At 53.5% G+C, this 19,269-nt stretch overlaps 1 protein-coding gene across 1 annotated transcript in view; it reads left to right on the top strand.

The window, feature by feature from the left end:
* Positions 1-19,269, top strand: part of TRIOBP (TRIO and F-actin binding protein) — a 58,732-nt gene that overhangs the window by 8,176 nt on the left and 31,287 nt on the right. The window contains exons 5-9 of the mRNA XM_060113970.1: positions 583-772; positions 2,236-2,404; positions 7,681-9,898; positions 14,227-14,341; positions 15,038-16,156. Of these exons, the coding sequence (XP_059969953.1) occupies positions 583-772; positions 2,236-2,404; positions 7,681-9,898; positions 14,227-14,341; positions 15,038-16,156 (3,811 nt within the window). The remainder of the gene's footprint in view (positions 1-582; positions 773-2,235; positions 2,405-7,680; positions 9,899-14,226; positions 14,342-15,037; positions 16,157-19,269) is intronic.

The following is a 19,269-nucleotide window of genomic DNA, read 5'->3' as shown; positions in this document are numbered from 1 at the left end:
CCTGATCTCCCAGTTCATCACACCTCCCCACCACTTTCCCCCCTTGGTGTCCATTGTGGGTCACTTTTTGGGGATACTGCCAGCTCTAACCTACTGGCTTCTTTAAAGCAGGGCTTTCTCTACAGCTCCCTCCCTTGGCGTTCAGACCGGTGGCCCTGTCACTGCCCCTGGAGCCCTGCTCCCTCTCAAAGCCCCCTATTAGCCCAGCATGATTCTGTCTTAGTCTTACTGAGCTTGGGGTCCTCTCTCCTGCTCCAGTAACATGGTGGGGGCTGAGGCCACAGCCCTGGTTCACAGTGCATCTCTGCCTTTTCCTAGCTCTGTGACCTTGGCCAGTCCCTTGACCTCTCTGAGCCTCAGTTTCTTCATCTGTAAAATGGGAATCTTTACACTCACTTCGAAGGGAGGCTGTTGGAGCTAAACGAGGCAGCCCACGTGAAGGGCAGAGCACAGGCAGCCCTCAGTGTTAGCTCCCTCCTCCACTCAAAAGTGAGGTGTGTGTGCACCTGGGTGGTGGTAGGGTGTTACTCCTTAATTCCCATCACTTTGAGGGAAAAAGTCATGGTCTGTCTCCTCTCCCAGGGGCCCATCAGCAGGGCTCCCTGCAGAGGGCCTCACAGCCACCCCCAGGAGCCAGGAACCCGAGGCAGCACCCTACCTGGAGGGCCTGGCCTCCTCCCTGTGCGGCAGCTTCAACGAGAGCGCTGACTCTGGCACCAGCTCCAGCCCTGACTGCGAAGCCCCTGATGATACCAGCGACTCGTCCTCCGTGGTGAGAGGGGGGCGGGAGGCCAGGGCAAGAGCAGGTGTCTGCCCCTGGGCCAGCCCTGGGGTCCCACACAAACCCCCAGACGGGGCTGAGCCTCTCACAACAGGGAACGGAGCCGAGGTCCTCTGGAGCCTTAGCCAGCATGTTGGGCTGCCCCAGACCGTGCACCTGGGAGGGGCCGGGGACTCTGCAGGGCCAGCCCAGGGGGCTGAGGGTCTGGCTATGAAAAGATGGAAGCAGGTGTTTCAGTTGACAGTGAGCTCCCCATGAATCATCAACGGGCTCCAGCCGCCAAAAACTCTCAGTTCACGGAGGGCCGGGATGTTGGGTGTGGTATCCAGATCAAGAGTGGGACTGGACCTAGGCCCTGCCCTGGTCACACACTGCTCAGCCCCATGACCAGCCCTGGCATAGATCTCTGAGGGTCAGAGGAAAGGGAGCAGGCTGTGGGGCCTGGCAAGGGCGGGGGCTATTTAGCCAGGAGAAGAGGAGACTCAGGGGAACTTCTTGGGACATGCGACCCTCAAAGGGTTGTTCCGGGACAGAAGAGGCAGGCTATCCAGGAGACCCCAGGGGGAAGTGATAAGACTCAGAATAAAACAACCCAGCCCTGCAGGCATTGTCTCAGGAAGGCTCACCACCCCACTCTGAGGTGGAGAATTTTATGTCCCTGTTTTGGGGCAAGAAATCTGAGGCTCAAAGAAGGGAAGTGACTTACTTGAGGCCACACATCTGGGAAGTGGTGGGGCTAGACTTTGGGGGTTTTTTTGTTATTATAAATTTATTTATTTATTTATTTTCGGCTGCACTGGGTCTTTGTTGCTGCGCACAGGCTTCCTCTAGTTTTGGTGAACGGGGGCTACTCTTCAATGTGGTGCGCGGGCTTCTCATTGCTGTGGCTTCTCTTGTTGCGGAGCACAGGCTCTAGGTGCGTGGGCTTCAGTAGTTGTGGCATGCGGGTTCAGTAGTTGTGGTGCATGGGCTTAGTTGCTCCGCGGCATGTGGAATCTTCCCGGACCAGGGCTCAAACCCGTGTCCCTTGCATTGGCAGGAGGATTCTTAACCACTGCGCCACCAGGAAAGCCCCTGGGGCTAGACTTTGAACTCACCTACTTCTCTCTGGATCCTGGGGGTGTCTCTGGGGCAGGGGCCGCTATTCGAAGGCCCTCCTACCACACGGAGTCTGACTACCCTGGGCTCAAGTCCCCTCCCATATAAACCATTTCCCAGCTGTGTGACTTTGGGCAAGTTCTTAGCACCAAGGGACATACCTACTGCACAGGGTTGATTGAACATTCGCTGAGTTCACACCTTCAAAGGGCCCAGCACAGTCCTGAGCATACAGCAGGTGCTCTTGCAACGTCAATTCCCTTCCCTTCCATCTGTCCATCTCACGCTGGGAGTGCAGGCCCTGGGCTCTCTCTCCTTGCTCTCCAAACAGGCTTTCTCCTCCCCTTCCCTGGCAGGACTGGGACACTGTTGAGAGGCAAGAGGAGGCCCCCAGTGGGGACAAGTTCACCGTGATGATCCCACGGAAGCCACAGGAGGGGCCAAGGGCTGACAGTGCCCGAAGGGCTCCTCCTCTCCTCACCCGGTCCCCTGTAGGAGGAGACACTGCAGGCCAGAGAAAGGAGGGTGAGTACCTTCTGCCAGGCCAGCTTGGTCCCTGTGACCACAAGTGTGGTGATGGCCAGGGGCCTGGGAACCAGATAACGATTTCTCTGGCCACGTGGGCCCCTGGATACATCTTACTTTGACAGCTTGAGTCTTAATAACAGTAACAGTCCCCATATAATTATGGAGCAGACAGTGTGCCATGCAATCTGCTTTAAATACATCATCTTGCAACTGGTGGGTCAGGATCTTCAGGCTGCAAGTGATGGAAACTGGCCGAGTAAAAGTCTAGAGGAATGCCTTCGGGCATGGCTGGATCCAGGTGTGCAAATGGCATCAGAAATCTGGTCTCTGCTCTTTCTTCTGTGTTGGCTTCATTCTCAGATCCTCCCCTGATGGTGGCAGGATGCGTAGCAGCGGTATCAGGCTGTATCCTACCTAATTTTCAATTCCCACAGTGAGCGGGCACAGTCTTCCCTGTAGATATAAAAAGTCCCACGAAGGGTTCTCCCTGGGACCCAGCATGAGTCATGTGCCCAAACTGGAGATCAGGGATGGGATCAACCCCCTGTTCAAACTTCATGGTCTGAGAGTGGAAGAGAGGAGGTGGCCCAAAGGAAATCAAGGAGGTGTTGTTTCCAGAGAAAGGCAGAAGGCTGCTGGTCAGGCCAAGCCCACAGATGCCCATGACACTGGTCAGCGTCTCGCTGGTATGTGAACCCAGGATGCTGGACCCCCAAAGTTTGGGCCCTCCATCACTACTGCACTGTGTTGCCTCCTGGTCTGTGTCTTCAGCATCATCAGGATTTGGAGATGTGGGGTGGGACAGCCATGTCTTAACCCCAGGAGGCAGTCTTGGCTTCCTACGACTCCTGTAGCATTCAATCATCAAACACATGAGCAGTAACCATGTGTAAGACCTGATGCTAGATACCTTGGGCATTCAGGAGGAGACAGACATGGTCCCTGCCCCGAAAAGCTCATCATCTAGTAAAGCAAACAGATGGGAGATGACAAACAGCAGCTCAGGACAGAGGAAGGGCAGGAACAGCTGTGCGGGGTTGTGAGAAGGGCTGGGGGTGAGGGTCGGGGTGGGTCCGGGGTCCGGGGAGAAAGAGCTTCATTCCAGCCAAGGAAGGACTACTCAGAGGAACACCTTTTGGACGTGGCACTGTAGCTGAGGAAACAGCTGGGTAAAGGCATGGAGGTGTGAAAAGGGAGTATCCTGGTATGCACAGCTTTAGCAGAGATGGTGGTATATAGTTGGGCCAGACCATGCAGGGCCTCAAGAGTCTAGCCAAGGAGTCTGGACTTTCTTTTGTAAGTAGCAGGGAGCCACAGGAGGTTTTTGCGAAGGGGTCCTGTGCCTTAAGAATTTCACTAGGGCAAGGTGTGAAGGATGAATTGAAGCAGGGCGAGGCAGAGGAGACTTTTGCAGTTTAAGAGACTGTTGCAGCCACTGTAGTGAGAACTGGTTTAGGCATGAATCACCGGCTGATGCTAAATTCCCGGGTGAAGGGTTGTCGGGGAACAGTATATTCACACGGTCTCAGAGTATCGCCCCTCAGATTACGTATCGATTACAGAGGGAAAAGGCACCCTTAGGATGGGAAGATCTGGCAGACACCGCCTTAACCAAGTGGCCGCTCAGCATCCCAGCATGGGGCAGACTGGCTAGGTGCCCCCATGTGTTGCACGGGGGAGGACATGGCATCTTTTCCAAGTCCAAGGGAGTGGGAACTGATTCTTGGACAATTAGACAGCAGGCTGTGAGAGCAAGTGGCCAGTGGACAGGGAGGGCCTCTCTGGGGAGGCGACATTATAGCTGAGATCTAAGTTCAGAAACAGAAGGAAGAGCCAGTGCAGAGCCTTAAGGAGCGGGCAGAGGCGGCAGGTTCGAGGAGAGAAGAAAGATGGGGTGATAGGAGCATGTGGCGTGTAGGAGAAGGGGGTGCAGAGGAGAGCGGTGTTGGGAACCACTAGCAACCTGTTCCTCCTCCAATCTGTTCTATGTCTCCACCCATCCGCAGGCTCAGTTCCCAAATCTCGTGTTATCCTGATTCCTCTTTCCTCACCCTTTAAATCCAATCAGCAGCAATTCTGGTCAGCACCCCCAAAACACACCCCAAATATGTCTCCTTTTTACCATCTTTACCACTGCTCCCTGAGCAAACCAGGGGTTATTGCCACAGCGCCTTCAGATCTCCTGTTTCTTCCAGGCCCCTTTAGTCCATTCTGCCCCCAGGAGCTGAGCCATCCTTTAAAAACATTCATCAGATCTTGTCAGCACCCCAGCCTCCACTGCCCTGCCCTATCAGGTCCTGGGGAGAGCGTGTATGGGAAGAAGTGCCTCCCCAGTGTGAATGGCCTGAGAGGTGGTGGGATTTTGTACTAAATCCCTGCTTTCTTGCTCTTAAACACAAGGGCCGTGGGGTGGGGGGACCCTCACTATGTGACCTGCTTGATCAAAGGCAGTCACCACTGTCCACCTGGCGGCAGGTTCCCAAATTGCAGCAGGAGGCCAAGGCCTGGGGGGAATTAGCCAAGTCCAAGATGTTGGGAATGCCTTGACATCCCTCTCGGGGCACCTCTCAGTTTGCAGACACATTCCGTGGGGCAGGCTGTGCCGAGCCTGGCTAGCTGAGGGACAAAACACAGATGCCCTAGAACATCTGCATAGCCTGCCCTGTGTGCTCACTAAGGGGGCTGCAGGAATGAAGTCAGATCCTGGGTGGGCCAGGCTCCAAGGGATGCTTGTGATGGGTGGGAAAGGGAAGAAACCGGGGCTGGGGGTGCTGACCCAGCTGTGAGCCACTGGGAGTAGTGGTAAATGCCATCTCAGCCAGTGCACATGCTCAAAGGGTGGGAAGACTCCAGGACGAGGTGCAACTCAGAGCTGGAAGGTGATGGCACGATATTATTGCTCACTTATGGTGTGCTAGACACTTTCCTAAGCCCAGTAGACACAGTAGTAAACAGGAAGGCGAGGCCTCTACCCACAGGGAGCTGGGAGGCCGGTGGGGGCAGGCAGAGCCTTGCCAGACATGGGAAATGCCTGGATTTTATTCCAAGTGCAGATGGGAGCCCCTGAAGTTTTTGCATTTTTTAAAAATCTTTTAGAAGAGTTGCAAGGATAGTATAGAGTTTCCATTATACCCCTTACCTGGGTTTTCCCGGTGTTGACATCTTACATAACCATAACCCAATTATCAAAATTAAGAAATTAACACTGATAACAATACTACTAACTAAACTACAGACTTTCTTTGGATTCACTGTTTTTCCACAAATGTCCCTTTTATGTTGCAGGATCCAATCCAGGATCCCACATTGCGTTTAGTTACCATGTCTTTCAGTTTTCTCCCATCTGTGACAGCTTTTCGTTTCTCCTTGTAAGCAGGGGTGATCTAGCTAGATTTGCTTTTGGAAGGGATCTCCCTGGATGGGTGATGACCTTGGGCCCAGAGTGCACATTGTTGGGGGGCTATTGCAACCATCCAGGTGAGAAGGGAGGGTGGCTGAGAGCGGGGAGGTGGGAAGAGGTGGATGAGAGGAACGTGCAGATTTGGAACGTCGTGGGGCATCAGACCATCAGGCAACCACAAGGCAAATTTTTTTTTTGGCCGAATCGCCGTCTTGCGAGATCCTAGATCCCGGTCTCGGCAGTGAAAGCGCCGAGTCCCAACCCCTGGACCTCCAGAGAATTCCCAACAGCCCAAATTTTAAGTGCTGCTGTGTGCGTGGTTCCAGTTCCTTGATGGGTGCTGGAAACTCAGAATTCAGCGACACCAGCTCAGAGAGTTTGGAGGAGGCAGAGGTTTCAAAGTGTGAGAAGAGGGTTTCCAATTTTTGTTTTTTTGGCTGCATTGCGTGGCTTGTGGGATCTCAGTTCCCCCACCAGGGACTGAGCCCTGGGCCAAGGCAGTGAAAGTGCAGAATCCCAACCACTAGGCCACCAGGCAACTCCCCAGAGAAGAGGGACTCTTAAGTGCGGCCTTTAATGAAGGCAGTCGTGGTTCCTTCAAGACAAGGCCACAATACCCGTTACTTCTCTCCTGAAGTACCAGCCCAGGGACATGCACACAGCTGGTGGCCACCACATGCTTGGTGACCAATGGACTGAGGGGGGTGTAGGGTGACACCATGATCATGGAGGCCCCTTCATGGGGATGGGAGTTGTGAGGGGGTCACTGATTAGCGAAGTTACATGAATCCCTTAGATCAGGACTTCTTAAACTGTAACGTGCATGCAAATCACCTGTGAATCTTATTAAAATGTGATTCTGATGCAGTGTACCCAGGGTGCACCTGAGATTCTGCATTTCTTAGCAAAACCTCGGGTGAGGCCAATGCTGCTGGTTCACGAAAGGAAATTTTTAGAGTGATCACACAAGTCTCACTGGAAGAGAGGGGGGAATTTCTCGGAATCCAATTGCAGGAAGTAGAACAGAAATGAAAATTTGTTGGTAGCTGCTATTCGATCTAGCTCTCCCTCTCTGGAGTCACACAGGCTATTTTCTTCTTCTTTCTTTCTTTTTTTTTTAAAGGTTTTTTTATGTGGACTTTTTTTTTTTTTTTTTTTTTTTTTTGCGGTACGCGGGCCTCTCACTGTTGTGGCCTCTCCCGTTGCAGAGCACAGGCTCCGGACGCGCAGGCTCAGCGGCCATGGCTCACAGGCCCAGCCGCTCCGCAGCATGCAGGATCTTCCCGGACCGGGGCACGAACCCGTGTCCCCTGCATCGGCGGGCGGACTCCCAACCACTGTGCCACCAGGGAAGAACAATGTGGACTATTTTTAAAGTCTTTATTGAATTTGTTATAACATTGCTTCCGTTTTATGTTTTGGTTTTTTGGCCACAAGGCATGTGGGATCTTAGCTCCCCGACCAGGGATTGAACCTGCACCCGCTGCATTGGAAGGCGAAGTCTTAACCACTGGACGGCCAGGGAAGTCCCTCACAGACTATTTTCAAAACTGCTCTTTACGAGTTTGCCTCTTTTCTGACTTGTTCGTGGACCCCCAGACTATGTGACCTTCAGCTCTGGAGCCCATCCTACTTTGACTGAGTCATCCGGGTTTTCATTTTAAAATTCCTGACCTCAGCTTGAGAGCGGCATCTAAGCCCTCCTCCAATCTGTTGCTCAGAGGGGTGGAGTTGTGTGATAGGGACAGTGGGTCCTCTAAGGAGACAGTGTGGGGTCTGCCCCAATCATCTGTCCCAGGGGACAAAGAAAGGTAGGCTGTGGGAGCTGCCTAGACCTCTGCCCTTACCTTGAACCTGCCTCTTCTCTCTCTAGGCTCTGGTGGTGGGAACCGAAGCGCCGGACAGCACTGGGCGAAGCTCCGGGGAGAAAGCGGGTACTTCTTGGAGCGGCACCGGTCAGTGCTGACCCCGGCCTCTCCCGTGACACCACAGAGCGGTCCTCGAAGTGCCACCCCCCAGGCTTCCTCTCTCCATCGCTCTGCTTCCACACAACTTGATACCTCCCGAGCCTCCTCTCCCCCACGAATTGCCCAACGGGACAACCCCAGAACCTCGTCCACCCAGCAGGACACCCCGAGAGCCTCCTCTCCCCACCGAATTGCCCAACGGGACAACCCCAGAACCTCGTCCACCCAGCAGGACACCCCCAGGACCTCTTCCACACAGCGGAACACCCCCAGAGCATCCTCTCCCTCAAGAGTCGCCCAACGGGACAACCCCAGAACCTTGTCCACCCAACAGGACACCCCCAAGACCTCTTCCACACAGCGGAACACCCCCAGAGCATCCTCTCCCTCAAGAGTTGCCCAACGGGACAACCCTAGAACCTCGTCCACCCAACAGGACACCCCCAAGACCTCTTCCACACAGCGGAACACCCCCAGAGCATCCTCTCCCTCAAGAGTCGCCCAACGGGACAGCCCCAGAACCTCGTCCACCCAACGAAATAATCCTCAAGTTTCCTTTCCCCCCAGAGCCACCCAACAAGACAACTCCAGAGCCTCTTCTACCCAACAGGACAGCCCTCAAGCTCCTGTCCCTGCTTGTACTCCCCAGCGGGACAACCCCAGACCTTCTTGTATTCAACAGAACACTCCCAGGACCTCTTCTACCCAAAGGGACAACCCCAAAACCTCTTGTGCTCAACGGGACAATCCCAAATCCTCTTCCTCACGGCGGGAAAACCCCGGAAGCCCCTCCTCTCAGGGCTGCACCCAGCGGGACAACCCCGGACCTTCCTCTCCCCATCGTTCCTCTCAGCGGAGCAATCCCAGGAATTCCTCTCCCCATCGTACTAACAAAGACATTCCATGGGCCTCCTTTCCCCTCCGGCCAACCCAGGGTGATGGCCCCCGAACCTCTTCCCCATCTCGCTCCAAGCAAAGTGAGGTTCCCTGGGCATCCATTGCCCTCCGGCCAACCCAAAGCGACAGGCCTCAGACCTCATCTCCCATCAGACCAGCTCAGCGTGACTCACCCCAGCCCTCCTCCAACCCCACCCAGCACAACTCACCATCCCGGGCCACTTCCTCCTCCCACCCCTCAGGCCACCACAGTGCCTCCCGGACCTCCTCGCCTCTGCACCCTGCTACCCGCGGTGCACCCCAGACCTCTCCGGAGCCCTCCCAGCCTCCCTGCGCTGTGTGCATTGGGCACCGGGATGCCCCTCGAGCCTCCTCGCCTCCTCGCTATTTGCAGCATGACCCCTTTCCCTTCTTCCCAGACCCCCACGCATCTGAGAGTGAATCGCCCCACCATGACCCCCCCTATATGCCCCCAGCCGTATGCATTGGACACCGGGATGCCCCTCGGGCTTCCTCACCCCCCCGCCACACCCAATTTGACCCCTTTCCCTTCCTCCCAGACACGTCAGATGCTGAGAACCAGTCCCCCCAGCACGAGCCGCCTCAGTTCCCCCCATCTGTGTGTATCGGGTACCGCGATGCACCCCGGGCCTCCTCCCCGCCGCGCCAAGCCCCAGAGCCCTCCCTCTTGTTCCAGGATCTCCCCAGGGCCAGCACTGAGAGCCTTGTCCCCTCCAATGACTCTCTGCACGAGCGCCTCCACATCCCCAGCCCTGTAATCATTGGGCACCGCGATGCACCCTCCTTCTCGTCCCCGCCCCGCCAGGCCCCCGAGCCCTCCCTCTTCTTCCAGGACCCCACTGGGACTAGTATGGAGAGCCTGGCCCCCTCCACCGACTCTCTGCGTGGCTCCCCAGCGCTGCCCCCTCACGTGTGCATAGGGCACCGGGATGCCCCTCGAGCCTCCTCTCCACCCCGCCACCCGCCCAGTGACCTAGCGCTCCTGGCACCCTCACCTCCACCAGGCAGCTCGGGGGGCTCCCGGGGCTCGGCGCCCCCGGGTGAGACCAGGCACAACTTGGAGAGGGAGGAATACACCGTGCTGGCCGACCTGCCCCCACCCAGGAGGCTGGCGCAGAGGGAGCCAGGGCCCCAGTGCAGCAACGGGGGCCGCACCCGCAGCCCTGGCCGCGCAGAGGTGGAGCGCCTCTTCGGGCAAGAGCGCAGGTGAGCCCAGGGCCGGGGCAGTCAGGTGGGCTGGGGCGGAGGCTCGGCGGCGGCAGGACAGGTGGAAGGTTCACAGGCTTAGGTTCCAAACCAGGAAAGGGTTTAGACCCCCGCCCTGCTGCTTACTGGCTATGTGACCTTAGGCAAATCACTTCACCTCTCTGTTTCCACACCTTAGGAGTTGTTTTTGGCAATTAAGTGATATTGTGCATAGCCTAGTGGGTAAGAGCGAAGACCAGGGTCAGGCAGGCTGAGTTCAAATCCTGGGTCAACGCCATTCGCCAACTGGTGTGATGTGGTAAAGTGATTTAACCTACCTGAGCCTCAGTTTCCTCATCTGTAAAATTAGAACATTAGTACATTAATTTAAATGAGGTTAAATTCTCAAACCCTTTGTTTGATCCAGAGTCACAGGTTTATTTATTTATTTTTTACACCTTATGTGAGGGAGAAGAAAGTGTCCCAGATTTTTTTCTGCCTTAAAGAAGAAAACTCACAGGTCCCATGCATTTCAGAAAACAGAGATATCAATTTAAAACGTATGGCCAGAGCCACATACTTTAAATAAGAGAACCCACAGGATGACAGACTTTTTATAGAGGTTAAATGTTCCTTTCCTGGGACACAGCGACAGCACCTGAAGTCCAGGAATCCCACAAGTCTCCTTGGTCAGTGGCTCCATTCATGTGGGTGTTTACAACCCAGCAGAACGTCTGCTTTTCCCCAGTCTTGGGGAGGAGAAATGTTTCCTCCAGATCCGGCTGAGATTTCTTTCTCCAGCAGTTCCAGCCTCAGAGTCTTTAAGGATCAGGGCTGAAATTCTATTCGTTAAGTTCAAGAGAACAACAAAACATAGGTCTGAAAGTCTCAAAACTTTCAGTGTAGAATTCAATAAATTATAGCATATTTACTGAGGCTGAGGTGTACAACCATCACCAAAACGTAATTTTAGAACACTTCCACCACCCTAAGGAGTGGGTAATATTTTGCATCCACAATTCCTCTCTTTGTTGTCCCTTAGACAACATTTTCTCTTAGATTTGAATCTGCATGAGAAACCTTATCTCTTATTCTTCAAATTTCCTTTTCCAGTAAGTTTTATCCATTTAAAACCCAGGCGACAACCTTTGTGGTCTCCAGCGTTAGTGTAATTCTTTCTTTGGCCTCTTAAAAAAAATACTTTCGTTTTTTGGGTTTTTTTTTTTTTTTTTTTTTTTTTTTTGCGGTATGTGGATCTCTCGCTGTTGTGGCCTCTCCCGTTGCGGAGCACGGGCTCCGGACGCGCAGGCTCAACGGGCATGGCTCACGGGCCCAGCCGCTCCGCGGCATGTGGGATCTTCCCAGACCGGGGCACGAACCCGTGTCCCCTTCATTGGCAGGCGGACTCTCAACCACTGCGCCACCAGGGAAACCTTACTTTCGTTTTTTTAGAGCAGTTTTTGGTTCACAACAAAATTGAGCGGAAAGTACAGAGATTTCCCGTATACGCCCTGTTCCTACACGTGCACAGCTACCCCACTATCAACATCCCCCCACCCAGAGTGGTCCACTTGTTAACAATCCATAAACTTACACTGACACATTATCACCCAAAGTCCATAGTTCACATTAGGGTTCACTCTTGGTGATGTACATTCTGAGTTCAGACAAATGTATAATGACGTGTGTTTACCATCAGAGTATCACACAGAATAGTCTCACTACCCTGAAAACCTCCTTTGTCTTTGGCCTTTTATGATGACTATTTTTGGTCTGATGTCAATTTGCATACCTTTGACCTTACCTGATAACTCAGCAGGTCTTTGAACCAAAGTTAAATTTTCTCTCCTTTTTTTTTTCTTACCGTGATTAACTTTTAGAGAGATAAAGCGTTTATAGTAGAGGTCGGGAATATTTATACTTTTATTAATCGTTTAATTGTTTTTACACAGATACTTCTTTTTATTTTGCTCTCTTTGAAGTAGATTTACCTTTTTTTTAAAGCTTTATTGAGGTATGATTGATATATAAAAATTGCATATTTAGCATATATATTTTGGTGAAGTAGATTATTTACTTTTAACCAAGGTTTTACGACTCTACTGAGTAATTAAAATTTTCCCTCTTGTATGGCATTTTTTCCAAGTAGAAAACCATTCGCCCTCTGAAGATAAAATTTTTAAACCTATTTAAATATCTCTAAGGGACAGACTGAAATTTATGAGTGGGTGGCTATAGAGCTGTACTCTTATTTTCTCCCATTCATTCATTCAACATGTATTTATTGAGCATCTACTCTGCTGTTCAAGCATTGTTCTAACTGAGGCTGGAAATTTTTTCTTAAAGGGCTATCACATTAAAGCATTAGGAATTTTGGCTCGATATCTTCATTCCTGCCCTCTTGATGCCTTTGGTATTTCTTGTCGTAGAATCATATAAGCATTTCCTAGTATCTTGAATTCAAAACAGAGCCTTCATGGAATTTACCTGACTTGACGGCCGTTGTCCTTTAATACCCTCTGGAGGTGGAAGAGCCCATCCAAGCTTCTTTGTCATCCTCGGTGCAGCCACACCAACCCTCAGGAACAGGCGGCCTGAGGAAATACTGTTGCTTCAGCATCAGGGGGCTGGGTCTCTGTCGAAGTCTCAGAATTTTCTTGAGTTCTTCTCTCCCCTCTCTCCATTCCACATGGGGGGAACCTTCTCAGAAGGAATGCTCATTTAACAAGCTGGAGTTTATATGGAAAATGCATTCATTCGGAAGAGAACGCACGTTTGCCTCCCCACCCTGCACAGAGTAGTTTCTGCCATTATCCTCCCCACCTAGTCAACGCTGGGGTTTTTGCTTCGCAGAGGCTCCTACACCCCGGTTCTGAGGGAAATTCACTCTAAGGCATCAGATCTCACAGAGCAAGGAAACTCTCTCGCTTCAAATTGGATTAAAAATTGAACCTGATCAGGCAGCCGTCAAACTTAGAAACAGTTACTCCAGAGCAGGGAACTTTGGTTTCCTGTGAGTCCAATGCTAAGAATGGCTAAAAGATCAAATTAGTTTATGGATCTGATTCCAATAACATTGGCAAAAGCCATAAGACAAGAACAAAGTCCAAGCCCTTAATTGTTTCACTTTCTAAAGCCTCTGTAGAGTTTCAGCCTAGTCCCCAAGCTGGAGGCAGACTGCAGGGTATGGGTCCTGGCTCAGACCCGAGGAGAGATTCTTCTTCCTGTTTCGCTGGCTGGGTCAAGGTCAGCACCTGGTCATCTTTCCCAGGCTTCTGGTTTGGTTCAGCCACCAGAGACACAGCTCCATTTGTCAATTTAGATGAAGTCTGACTCTCAAACCCTCTTACAATAAATATCCTAAATATCCAGTGGAGTGGTTAGGTCTTTTGTCTTGACCCCCTTACACAGGGGAGGGGAGAGATGTACCCAGATTCTGTTTGATGTTCCTACATTTCAACAGAGATGTCACGTTAAATATTAATAGCCGTGGCTAACAATTACTAAGCAAGACAACTAGCTGGAACTAGGGACTTTCTACAGCTTAGAGGTTGTCTTTGTCGGACGTGGTAACAATGCCTGAAGTCTGGGTGTCTTAGAAATGACATTTGCATGGACGGTTTTATGTTGGCCTTTCTGGAGTTGTGGGGAAAAGAGGATGTTTCTTCCTTCTGAACTTGCTAAGAGCTCTTTAACCAACAGCTAGATGGCTGCAGCTAGTACTGAGGGGAAAAACAGGTTGGCCTGGGAAGTCCAAAATTTACCATATGGACAGAAAATGGGCAGAAAGAATGGAATATGGGGGCATATGACATTCTGCCTCTCCTGTCTCCACCTCATGGATTGCAGAAGTTGAAACGAGATAGTACAAGTGCCTGGGACACAGGAAGTGCTCCATAAATGTTTGCCATTATGATGCATGCACACTGCCTGGGACACGGTAGGTGCTCAATAGATCTTAATTCCCACAAGCACCAGTCTAGCCTTTGTCTGAGGGTGAACTGTGGGCTGCCAGTGGGGTGGCGGCCAGAAAGGAAGTACTGAGTGAGACAGGAGGCGGTCAAGGCCAAGACTGAGCTCCCCGACCTTTGCCCACCCCTTTTCTCATTTCATCTTCACAACAGCCCCATGAGGCAGGTAGAATAGGGCAGTGTCGACTATCCCCATTTTGCAGAAGGGGAAACTGAGGCCCTGAAAGGATCCTCCCTCGCTTAAGGCCCTTCAACGAGCTTGTGGCGGGTCCCTGGATCTGCTATGTCTCTTCCACTGGGGGTGGCAGTAGAGGAGCTGGGGTGCCGGGAGTGGGACAGTCCCAAGGGCCCTCAGAGGGGCGGTGCGTTTGCTCATAGGAAGTCCGAGGCACCGGGGGCCTTCCAGACCCGGGATGAGGGGCGGTCGCAGCGGCCCAGCCAAGTTCAGAGCCAACCTCTCCGAAGACAGTCCAGCCCTGCCCTCAGCAGGGAGGTGAGCACTGCCAGCCTGCCCGGGGCCCCTGCACCCCCAAGGGGTGAGCCACAGCTTCTCCCCTCCCCCAGATGCTGGGCGAGGGTCCTGGGAAGGGAGGTTCTTTACGAAAGGGTCAGAGTCCCAATCGTGGGCGTCCAGCTCCTCCCTCTCCCAAAGAGCCAGCAAAATTGAGCCAGACCCCAATCAGTCCATCTTGAAGATGGCCCTTCCATGCTGTCCCTGTCCTTCATTAGGCACCTGCCATCTTGAGACGTTTTCAGGGAAAACCTCCCCATACGTCAGTCCAGCTCTAAGGGCTGTCTCTTCCAGGGTGGGGATTGGTATTTTTAAAGAAACTCTTAGATGGCAGGGCCCAACCCAGTGAATGGAGTATTGGTGGTGGAAATTCCGGCACCTGATAGCCCAGGTTGGAATCAATATCTTGGGGGGGAGGGGGAAGTCCGGAAAGTGAGCAGCCGTTTGCAGATCTTTTTCTGGAACTGAGGAAGGTGGGTGAGAGGGAAGGGCTGACACCCCCAGGGAGGGAAGCCAGAGACCCTAGGTACTTTTTGACCTGCTTTAATCCAGCCTGCTGTGAGGACAGAGCTTGCAACTCCCTGAAGCCTGGCTAAGACCCCAGTTTCCTGTCCTCCTAGACAGACACCACCCAGTCAAGGTCCTGGAGCCTCACCCACTCCCTCACCTCATCCTCAGGTAACCAAGCCCCTCGCGAAGCAGGCAGAACCGGCCCGGCGGAGCCGAGCAGAGCCCCCTCATCCCAGGAGCCCCGAGAGGCGGCCTGAGGGGGAACGGCGGCTCCAGGGGTCCTCGCCGCCCCCGAGGACGTCAGCCAGGACTCCTGAGAGGGAGCAGCGGACAGAGAGACCTCTGGAAAGTGGCCGGGCGGGCCCAAGACAGCCTCTGGGAGGGTGGCAGAGTCAGGAGGGGCCGCCAGGATCCGGGGACCCACACGGACACCTGGAGAGAGGCTGGGGCAGGCAGGAGGAGGGCCCAGGCCTGGGGGGCTGGCTAGGACTTGGGGGGCCCAGGCGGGGGGCTGCCAGAGCCCCAGAGGAAACATGGAGGGGCCCTCCCGGGGAGTCTGAGGAGAGCTGGAAGCTGCCCCACAGGGGGCAGGCAGAGGCCTGGGAGGAACCCCCCAGTGGTGGGCCATGGGAGCCCCCTGACAGGCCAGCTCAGCGGGGCTGGGGCAGCCTGCAGGAGCTGTCCAGTCCTCACCAGCCTATGAGGCCCCCAGAGGACTCCAGGGCAGGCCCAGGAGAGTTCTTGAAACCCCGGAGACCTGAGACATCCCCTGCCATGGGCTGGGGGGCTGAGGGAGCCTGTCCACACCTGCATGGCCCTGAGAGGCAACCCGTGCTTGACTGGAGGGACCTGGTGGGCCTCCTCGGGGCACCCAGAGAGGGGGCCTGGACCCACTCGGGGGAGCCTCCGCTCGCCTCCGCTCTTCCGAGGCTGGACTGGGAAGGCCTCCTGGAGCTCCTGCAGGCCCAGCTGCCCCGCCGGGACTCGGCTGGACACTGGGGTGGGCCGGGCACAATTTCCCCAGGCACGAAGGGTACTCTGGAGCTGGAGCCAGAGCAACACACCCAGTCTGAAGGAGGGGCAGGAGCTACTCTGGTCAATGGATACAGCCCTGGGCAGTGGCCCCAGAGCTCCGCCCAGCCGCCCAGCCCTGCCAGCATCTCCACCCAGTGGCCAAAGACCAAAGTGACAAGTGGACCAGAGACCTCAACTATGGCTGGTCTGGAGGAGACAGGCCAGCTGAGGGGCAGGAGCCCTGCAGAGGGCCCCAGCTCGCTACAATGGGAGGTAAGTCAGTCTCACTTCCGAGGGGCAGCCTGAAAGTCAGTCCCACCCCACACAAGTGTCCCGACAGGCCTCCCCTCAGCTCCTGCACACAATCCTCCTGACCAAAAGCTTTCCCTAGCACAAACTGCACAGTGATAATGAGAGCACTTTTTTTGAGCATCTACTGTGTACTAAGCCTTGGTCTGAATGTTTTATGGTATTTTCCTCATTTAATCTCCACAGCAGTCTGATGAGAAAGGCACTACTTATTTACAGACGAGGAAACTGAGACACAGAGAGGTTAAGCCACTCACCCAAGATCACACAGCTAGTCAGGGCCGGGGTAGGGGTGGACCCCAGGTCTGCTCTGTGCAGATCACCCTGAGGCCTCAAGCAAGATGCACTGGCCAGGCCCTTCTCCCCTCCTGGCCCTACAATACTTGGTTTGTGTTGCCTCTGGTGGCTTCTACCTGGCCCTGTCTGGGACTGCAGCCAGCGTGGTTGTGTCCCCTCCCCACTGCTGTATTCCAAGTTCCTTAAAGTCCAGGAGTGAAGCTTGACAGCTTCACTTACCTTTCTCTGGCCCATACAGCTCCTCTCAGGCACAGAGAAGGGGTTGCATAAATGCTCACTGGGCTGAGCTGGCTGCTGAGACAGCTGCTTAAATGGGGGCCTATATGTAAAGTAGGCCCAGTGCCTGGCACATAGTAGGTGCTCACCAAATCTCTTCCTGTCTCTTTGGCCCAGGGGCAGGGTCACAGAGTCAGTGGTGCTCTGGTGCTGCCCAGAGCATTTATCTGAAGATGGTCAGTGGGAAGGGTCCTGGAGGCCAGAACCCTGCAACCTGGCCTCAGCTCACCAGGAATGCAGCAGGTGGTTTTGGACACCCAGACTCTCTTGGTCCTGGTCTTCCTCTGTAAAACGGGACCAGCTACTTCCCTGACAGGCATTACTGGGGTGATGCGGCAGCTCCTGCTCATTCATCCAGACCCTCCTCATCTCCACAATGTGCAGCCCAGTACTGCCTCCCCCACGGATGACGGGGGAGGGCTTGTGGTGTGCCGGGCCCTGGCCTTGGGGCTTCACATGCTTCGCCACATGTGCCTCAGCTAGATACGAGGCCCAGACTCATTCAGCATTTGCTGGGGGTCACACACGTGTAAGAGAGAAATGAGATCCAAGTATTGACTCCAAAGCCCGAGTTTTTACTTTTTAAAATTTTATTGAAGTATAGTTGATTTACAATGTTGTGTTAATTTCCGCTGTACAGCAAAGTGACTCAGCTATACATATATATTTTTTTTCATATTCTTTTCCATTATGGTTTATCATAGGATATTGAATATATTTCCCTGTGCTATACAGTAGGACCTTGTTGCTTACCCATCCTATATATACTAGTTTGCATCTGCTAATCCCAAACTCCCAATCCTTCCCTCCCCACCTCCCTTTCCCCTTGGCAACAAGTCATGTCTGTAGGTCTGTTTCTGTTATGTAGATATGTTCATTTGTGTCATATTTTAGATTCCACGTATAAGTGACATCATGGTATTTGTCTTTCTGACTTACTTCATTTTGTATGATAATCTCTAGGTCCATCCATGTTGCTGCAAATGGCATTATTTCATTCTTTTTTGTGGCTGAGTAGTATTCCAGTGTGTGTGTGTGTGTGTGTGTGTGTGTGTGTGTGTGTGTGTGTGTGTGTGTGTGTGTGTGTGTGTGTGTGTGTGTGTGTGTGTGTGTGTGTGTGTGTGTGTGTGTGTGTGTACACCACATCATGTATATACACCACATCTTTTTTATCTATTCATCTGTTGATGGACATTTAGGTTGTTTCCATGTCTTGGAAAAGCTCAAGCTTTTTTTTTTTTTTTTTTTTTTGCGGTACACGGGCCTCTCACTGTTGTGGCCTCTCCCCTGTTGCGGAGCACAGGCTCCAGACACGCAGGCTCAGCGGCCATGGCTCACGGGCCTAGCCGCTCCGCGGCATGTGGGATCTTCCCAGACCAGGGCACGAACCCGTGTCCCCTGCATCGGCAGGCGGACTCTCAACCACTGCGCCACCAGGGAAGCCCAAGCCCAAGCCCAAGCCCAAGCCCATGCCCATGCCCAAGCCCAAGCTTTTAACCACTATTCTGTGGAGCCTCTGAGCCCATGGAAGGACTAGGGAGCCCCCTTCCCTGCATTTCCCTGAGGCTGCTCTCGATTTCTCCCCTGATCAACTCAATGCACAGACACCAGAGATGCAGGGATGAGCCAGCTTGGTCCTGCCCTCAGGACCAAGAGGGGACTTGGGGCCCCACATGAGAGGTTGCTATCAGACTTGTTGGGCAGGCAGGTGGACCACGACAGGCAGCTCAAGAAGAAGATGTTGCATCCCAGTGGATGCTGGGATGCTGCAGGCTGGTCTGGTCAAAAGAGAAGAGGGAGGAAAGAGAGATTCTCTAGCTAGAGTTACTCATGGTGAGGCTCAGGGGTCCCAGGGAGGTTAGGAGATGGTGACTGGGGAGGGGCAGGAACACCAGGTGCTTCAGGCCATTTCACAGATGACACAGCAGAGGCATTCACCAGGTCCTGCTGGGGCTCCAGCTGGTCACCTCTAGGAAATCTTTGGCATGGCATCCAAGGCCTCCTGGCCTTCCTTCCACCCCAGATTTGCCCTCTAGCTGTGCTGAGCTGGCTGCAGAGCTCTGGGAGCACATCCCCCTGCCCTTGTGCCTGCTGTTTCTGGCCTAGGAAGCTCTTCCCTTCCCTCTTCACTCACCAAACATCTGTTCATTGTTTGAGTCTTAGATCAGCTGCCCTGTTCTGAGACGCCTTCCCTGAATACTCACGCCACCCCTGGATTGGTGATGTTTCCCTTCCGGGCTTGGTAGTTCTGCTACTCTTCATCTGGTCATCGGTTGTCATTTTCCCTTAAAAAACATGAGCTCCATGCGAGCAGGAGCTGCACCTACTTTATCTCTGTACCTCTGGCCCCTGGCCCAGGGTCTGACACAAAGGAGGAGATGAGCTCAGTGGCTGGTTGACCAGTGAATACATGGATGCTTGAGGGCTTGCAAGAAACAGACGGAGGGTGGGTAGGGCCGTGGGTAGTTGATGGATGAATGATGGATGACAGACGTGTGAACGGG

This window comes from Mesoplodon densirostris, chromosome 11 (genome assembly GCF_025265405.1).
Source record: "Mesoplodon densirostris isolate mMesDen1 chromosome 11, mMesDen1 primary haplotype, whole genome shotgun sequence".
NCBI lineage: Eukaryota > Metazoa > Chordata > Mammalia > Artiodactyla > Ziphiidae > Mesoplodon > Mesoplodon densirostris.
Note: the sequence above shows the minus strand (reverse complement) of the source record. Positions and strands in the feature narration are given on the sequence as shown.